The 7,862-nt window shown below is 49.0% G+C and overlaps 1 protein-coding gene across 3 annotated transcripts in view; it reads left to right on the forward strand.

The window, feature by feature from the left end:
- Positions 1-7,485, forward strand: part of lmo3 (LIM domain only 3) — a 45,897-nt gene extending 38,412 nt beyond the window's left edge. For all 3 annotated transcript variants that reach the window (XM_068586757.1, XM_068586756.1, XM_068586758.1), the window contains exon 4: positions 5,614-7,485. In XM_068586757.1, coding sequence (XP_068442858.1) covers positions 5,614-5,719 — 106 coding nt within the window. In that variant the 3' untranslated portion in view covers positions 5,720-7,485. The remainder of the gene's footprint in view (positions 1-5,613) is intronic.
- Positions 7,486-7,862: the final 377 nt, after the last annotated feature.

Consider the following 7,862-nt stretch of genomic DNA (forward strand, 5'->3'; position numbering starts at 1 on the left):
CAGCATCAGAGCTCTCGCCCCTCAAGGTCTCGTCATAATGGGGCGACTATGTGCACGTTTTACGGGCTGTTCTTTCCAGAGATGTAAAGGGTGAGTGCATTTAGAAGAGCTTTTATGATTCATGCAAATGTGAGGCAGCATTTAAAATGCACCAGAGAGCACAATGTCTCCATGCCCAATGTCTCCATGTCCAACGTCTCCATGCCCAACGTCTCCATGCCCAATGTCTCCATGCCCAACGTCTCCATGCACAACGTCTCCATGCCCAATGTCTCCATGCACAACGTCTCCATGCCCAACGTCTCCATGCCCAATGTCTCCATGCACAATGTCTCCATGCCCTATGTCTCCATGCACAATGTCTCCATGCCCAATGTCTCCATGCCCAACGTCTCCATGCCCAATGTCTCCATGCCCAACGTCTCCATGCCCAACGTCTCCATGCCCAATGTCTCCATGCACAATGTCTCCATGCCCTATGTCTCCATGCACAATGTCTCCATGCCCAATGTCTCCATGCCCAATGTCTCCATGCCCAACGTCTCCATGCCCAATGTCTCCATGCACAACGTCTCCATGCCCAACGTCTCCATGCCCAACGTCTCCATGCCCAATGTCTCCATGCACAACGTCTCCATGCCCAACGTCTCCATGCCCTATGTCTCCATGCACAATATCTCCATGCCCAATGTCTCCATGCACAATGTCTCCATGCCCAATGTCTCCATGCACAATGTCTCCATGCACAATGTCTCCATGCCCAACGTCTCCATGCCCAACGTCTCCATGCACAATGTCTCCATGCCCAATGTCTCCATGCCCAACGTCTCCATGCACAATGTCTCCATGCCCAACGTCTCCATGCCCAACGTCTCCATGCACAATGTCTCCATGCCCAATGTCTCCATGCCCAACGTCTCCATGCACAATGTCTCCATGCCCAATGTCTCCATGCCCAACGTCTCCATGCCCAATGTCTCCATGCACAATGTCTCCATGCCCAACGTCTCCATGCACAATGTCTCCATGCACAATGTCTCCATGCCCAATGTCTCCATGCCCAACGTCTCCATGCCCAATGTCTCCATGCCCAACATCTCAATGCCTCCTTGTTCCATCAACTTAAACAACGTCACCAACCACAGAACCACGGTTAGATAACGTGTGATAGAGTCCAGTGGAAAGCATCCAACAATAATAATGAATAAAAAACCTGGCCTACAACATCAACACGAGGAGCGTGTTTGTTAGTCGTTTTTTCTAACTGTTAAAACTCGGCTGCTATGGTAACGTAGCGTTCAGCATTCATCATCCATTTATTATTTTCTGTTTATTTTAAACCCATGTAGGAGAGACAAAATGGTTGAACCCCCTCGTGTGTTATCACCAGGGTCTGTAGTTCATACGGGAACTCATGTTTGATGATTGAATATTTAAATATTAATCAGAACCATTTTGATATTTATTTCAGGAAAATTCGGGCGGGGTCGTACTAAACTGATGGTGGCCACATCGTTTGATTAACAAACAGAAAACAGATGTTTAGCACAGAAAGTACAGTCCTATCCAGACGAACACGCGGCCTCTCCTGCAGTGATCCATCCCACTCCTCATCTTCAGCGTGTCTGGTCTGACTGCAGCGATCTGCCAGAGAAGATTCACAACATGCTGTTACAACTAGGAATGAGTGTCAGCGGGCCAAGTGTTTCTGAACCTGTATGCATCCCAACAGTAATTAGATTTGGGGCAGTTGAGACTATTTTCTCTCTTTGACAATCTCTCTGTTTCTTCATTTGAGTGGAAAGTGGATACTCTAGTTAACACGGGCCTCCGAGGCAAATGGCTGGCATCGCAATACATCTTTTAAGTGTGTGCCTGTGGAAGCCATTCTTTCTCTTCCTCCTACAAGAAGAGGTCTCTAAAGACTCATTAGTCACAGTCACCTCCAAGTAGAGGAAGGAGGGAAGTGAAGGCAGAGCGGGGACAGGGGAAGAGAAGCTGCCTGACTGTAGAGATAAAACCATGATATGATTGTGTAGATACTAACAGATGTGGTGTTCAGGGGACCTTTAATGAAGGATGAGCTGTAGCTCCTACGAGCTGCTCACACACTTACACGTAGTATGGAACATATGGGCAGCAAAATAAAGGAAAAACCTGAACCTGAGTAAATCAGTACAGGATCATGAAAGCAGATGCTTCCACAGGGCTCACTGATGGGTTTGAAATGGATGAAACCATATGCCATGTGTCTGTCAACACATCTCAAACCTAACTGAACACTGCTTCACATCTCGGTGCTTCAAATGAAGTAGTTCCTACGTGAATATGTAAAGTGTGTATATCTGTGTTTCTAATGAACACACTGAGGAGGAGTGGGAGGCTACAGGCCGGGCTGAGGCCTGTTTCACTGTGAGTGACACTTGAAGCCCCGCCCACGAGACAGAAACACATCCGGGTTGTGTCTTATATGAATGAACGTACAAAACTACCATACAACATGTATAGAACATGCATCAATAAGCTCTTCTCAGACTGCATTGGCAGTACTTACAGCGCGCTGGTCATCCACAAGCCGTAGTTCAGTTAGACTTTCAATTCAATTCAATTCAGTTTATTTTGTATAGCCCTAAATCACAAATACAAGATTTGCTTTACAATCTGTACACATGACATCCTGTCCCAGGACCTCACATCGGATCAGAAACAACTCCCCAATAAAGACAGTAAAACCCTTTCACAGGGAAACAGGAAGAAGCTTCATAGAGCAACAGAGGAGGATCCTCTCCAGGATGGACAGAAGCAACAGATGTCATGTGACCAGAATGAACAACGTGACAGAGTTACAGCTCATTACATGAATATGACAGAAAATATTCATATAATAAGTGGTAGGCATGGACCAGGATCCAGATAGCCACAGTCCATCGTAGCAGGCAGGACCAGCTCCAGACAGCCCTGATCCATGGAAACTTGAGGCAAGGAAGCACAAAGGCTCCCTTAAGGCAGTAGAGTTAGTAATGTGCAGTGAAAGACAATAACTTATCCAGAAGGAGAGAAGAAAGAGAAGAAAATCGAAGGGAGAAGAGAAAAAGAAGAGAAAGAAGAAGAGAGGAGGAGCTCAGTGTATCCTAAGATGCCCCCATCAGTCTAGGCCTATAGCAGCATATCTAGTGGGAGGAGGGAGAGGAGGAAGCCTTCTGACTGACTCACAGCGTGGATACCCTCGTGAATCAAGAGGGGCCAACCTCTGAGAGAAAGCTTCCTGGATCAAAGATCGGGGTCTAACTATAAGCTCTGTCAAAGAGGAAAGTCTTAAGTCTACTCTTAAATGAGGTGAGCGTGTCTGCCCCCCGGACTGAACGTCGGAGCTTATTCCACAGAAGAGGAGCTTGATAACTCAGGTATAAAAGAACTTTATACCTCAGGTATAAAATTCCTTTAACTAGCTGATAATCCATTTTTTACTGAAAGTCCAGTTGCACCAAACCAATATGTCAGCATAGAGTGCTGTATAAAAGATGCAATGGTTTTTAAGAAAGTGAAAATACTGGAGCAACACAAGGTCCTGTATTAGAAACGGCTGTGTGGGGCCTCGTGTAATATCCTCATCATAATAGATGTCACATTCATAGATGTCGTACACAGATGTCACATATGCTGTTGACATTTCACCGAGCAGAAACAATTTGTCCTCGTGAAATAAGTGGAGGGCCAGGACAAGGACTAGGGGAGGGGGGGGGGGGGGGGGCACTGCGATGGAGAGAGGGTCATGATAACAAAGTAAAGGGAGGTCATGTTAAAGTGGGAGTGGGCGGGGCCTCAGAAAAGACAGACTGATAGATTGTGAGGAGCGAATGTGTCAGTTCAACAGGAGGCTTTTATTAGTGGATGAGGGCGACATGAAACACACCTCTGCCTCCCTCGGCTTCATCACGATGCCAGGCGGTGCTCGTAGTGAAGCGTCCCGGCATCAACCACACGCTGTCCATGTGCAAGAGTCCGTTCAGTCATAATTACTCGTTCAGCTGTGAATGGATTTGAAACATGTGGAACTTCTTGTGTTGCTGCTGAAGAAAGACTATGTGTTTACATACAGGGATAATACATTTTATTCTGTTATTCATTCATCATTTTTTTCTCAGATTATGGTCAGAAAGAAGCGATAAGCAGTATCGATAAGAGTACTAGTGTCGATACCATCCCTGAACTTAAAGTTGCTGCAGCTTTGAGGGTCATCTTGTACACTTCAGGAAAGAACTCCAATCCAATTCCATAATTCATCCTATTTACACGAAAGCACCGGCTCCTCCCGTCTCCAGCCTCAGCTCTCTGGACAGGAGGAAACGATCTACACCTCAGGAATGTCTGCTTCTGTCCACAGAGCCTCCTAACTCCTCTCCTATGAGAGGATTATGTACTGAGTCTCCTATGTACTGAGTCTCCTATGTACTGAGTCTCCTATGTACTGAGTCTCCTATGTACTGAGTCTCCTATGTACTGAGTCTCCTCCTATGTACTGAGTCTCCTATGTACTGAGTCTCCTCCTATGTACTGAGTCTCCTATGTACTGAGTCTCCTATGTACTGAGTCTCCTATGTACTGAGTCTCCTATGTACTGAGTCTCCTCCTATGTACTGAGTCTCCTATGTACTGAGTCTCCTATGTACTGAGTCTCCTATGTACTGAGTCTCCTATGTACTGAGTCTCCTATGTACTGAGTCTCCTATGTACTGAGTCTCCTATGTACTGAGTCTCCTCTTGCATACTTAGTCCCCTAAACGTACTGAGTCCCCTGTAACGTCATGTCATACGTCAGTGGAACGCTCCGTTCAAGCAGCTCATGACGTGAGTCACGTCAGCTCTTCTTCAGAGCTTTTGAAATTCATTTCCAGAAACAGCCACACACTTTTCGGTACTTTGTGCCAACACCCACGGTGTGTTTGGATCCTGTTAATTGGTCCCGAATGGATGCGACGAATCTTGCGCTCGCTCTGCCTGCAGCCCTGAATACATGCTGCCAACGAGCCCGAGCTCGGCAGGTAGCGAGCTGTGCGTGCAGCTCCCAGCACTGAACTCGGCAGCCTCTACATCCAAGGAAGTCAAACGGGAGCGAGGCTTGCTGCCCCCCCCTCCCCTCCAGTAAACACTGGCACCGCTGCTTGCCGACCTTGTCTAACCTGCACAGTGAGGGAGATAAGCAGCCCTCAGGACAATACAGGGAGAGTTACTGCTCTTACGCGTTCAACATAATCTCCACTTGGCACTGTGCTGAAAGGTCAAGCGTAACTGTACAGCCCCCACCCCACCAGCTGGAGCGGGGCGGGCCGCTGTGAGGTCGGTGGGGGTTTCTGTAAGAGCTGCAGGTGGAAAGGAACCCCGGCTTGGAACAGAGATAATCCCCCCTACCGCCCTGTAATGGAGTTGACTGTTTCCTGAGGAGAACCTTGGCTGCATATGGTTTAGCTGAAAGGGGGCGGGGGAGGGGTTGCACAATAGTCGGGAAGCTAGCAGCTGGCTACGCCTGCTAGCCTACAGCTCCGTGCTAATGATGAGTTTCTTGCTTTGATGCTTTTGTAAACTGTAACCCCCCTCTGTCTTTGTGTTGTGCAGGTTTTGTGTGGGAGACAAGTTCTTCCTGAAGAACAACATGATCCTGTGCCAGACAGACTACGAGGAGGGGCTGATGAAGGAGGGCTACGCTCCCCAAGTCCGCTGACCCTCGTAGGCCAAGGAGGAGGAAGCGGAGGAGGAGGAGCAGGAGGAAGAGGAGGAGGAGCAGGAGGAGTGGGAGGAGGAGGAGTAAGAGAGAGACCTGAAGGAGAGCTTGCAATCGCACAACAAACAGCACTATCGCCTCCTGTGCAGCTCCTGTCCCCCACATGTACATAACTAATGAGAAGCATCCCAGGAGCGAGAGACACTGCTGGACAGAATAGCCATAGAGACGCCCCGCGGGGCGGGAGGGGCCGGAGCCCACGACCGACGGAACAAAGTGTGAAAAAAATGAAGAACTGTTTGGCCATTTCTGTGTTTGTGACGGACGCCGCCTCTTTCCTCCCAGCCATTTGTACCCAGCGGCTGATCCCGGCTGATGGAAAACAAAAAACAGATATATATTAACCCACCCATGAGCGGTCTTGTCTGTTCTTATCTGACAAGGACAGACAACTTCTACTTGAATCTAAAATGCACGGAGGTATTGTCAATCAATGTCATGTGAAGGTAACAACCTTTTACTGGATGATATCAGATTTAAACACAGTGAATGTAAACGAAAGAGCGGCAAAACTCACGCTGACGACTAGTGTGTGTGTGTGTGTGCGTGTGTGTGTGTGTGTGTGTGTGTGTGTGTGTGCGCGTGTTTGTGTGTCTGTTCGTGTGTGTGTGTGTGTGTGTGTGTGTGTGTGTGTGTGTGTGTGTGTGTGTGTGTGTGTGTGTTGAGGTCTACTACATCTCGCAGTCTTGCACGGCTCGGTCTGGTCCATATCGTCAGGACAGAAGCTTAAGATTTTAAAATTGACCGTGAGTATGAAGTCGTGTTCCCGTCATCGGTGATGACTCGCTAAAGACCAGAGGAGCACATGCTCTCCTGGGAGCACAACATGAACAAAGTCATGTGAGTTGAACCGTTGGTCGTCAGTGAAAAGAGCGTTCCTCATCAAGCAGCTTTCCAGGACATGGAAGTGGACTTCAGCTCATTTTCAGGCTCATACTTTCACTCTGAAACTCCTACAACATGTTTACATGTGTTATTGTTATCGTCATGTCTGAAACGCTCCGTTTAGCGCTTGTCTCTTTAAGCCCCTCCTCCACAAAACAAAACTGTCTGCTCTGATTGGCCTGCAAAAAGCTTCAGCTATACTGCCTCCAAGTGGTCAAAATGAACAGTTAAAGCTAAACCTTATGGACCAGACTAACGCCTGGAGACCAACAGGTGGTTGTGCTGACTGTCCGTCACCATGGGTACGAGAGTCCGTCACCATGGGGACGAGTGTCGGTCGCCATGGGGACGTCAGCATGCGTCAGCGCTCCTCAGCCGTCTGGACGGAGGCTCCGCCCTCAGAGGGTTGTGTGTTCTTGGCTCACTATTTCTGAAAGCTTTCCTTTCACACTGGTCAAAGTGAAAGGAGGGCCGGCCCACGGCGGCAGGTTGTTGGTTGTTATCATTAATACTAATGATGGTCGGGGTGGTTACTTTTTGTACTCTATTTATTTGATAAGCATTCAGTGCATTGCCCGTTGTCCAACGTTTGTGCCATTGTTTGACATGTTGATGACTCTTCTGTTGACGGAGGCAGCGGGACTTCCACACGGCTCTGGGTTGAGGGACCTGCACCTGGCAGGCCGGCCCCTCGGGCCCCCGGCCCGCATGGGGCCCCGGCCCGCATGGGGCCCCCGGCCCGCATGGGCCCCCGGCCCGCATGGGCCCCCGGCCCGCATGGGGCCCGGCCCGCATGGTCCCCCGGCCCGCATGGGCCCCCGGCCCGCATGGGGCCCAGCCCGCATGGGCCCCCGGCCCGCATGGGGCCCAGCCCGCATGGGCCCCCGGCCCGCATGGGGCCCAGCCCGCATGGGCCCCCGGCCCGCATGGGCCCCGGCCCGCATGGGGCTCTGCCTCAGAGGAACAGATCTTAGCATCTGAGCGCTCAGCAACATTTCTTAGCTGGAAAAAAAGTTCTTTCATTTGTAAATTGTGTGTGTACATAAAAGAAATATTCATTTTTGCTTGCTATTGTACAATGATTTCTTTTTATGTGTCATCCAGCATGAGATGTTTATTTTTAGGACAACGCTTGTAAATACTGTAATTGTAATAATTTTAAGCACAAATGTAATACAGTTTTATTGTGTTACTTGTG

The sequence above is a fragment of the Clinocottus analis genome, unplaced genomic scaffold (assembly GCF_023055335.1).
Source record: "Clinocottus analis isolate CAN_PGR_092001 unplaced genomic scaffold, fCliAna1.0.p SCAF_20, whole genome shotgun sequence".
NCBI lineage: Eukaryota > Metazoa > Chordata > Actinopteri > Perciformes > Cottidae > Clinocottus > Clinocottus analis.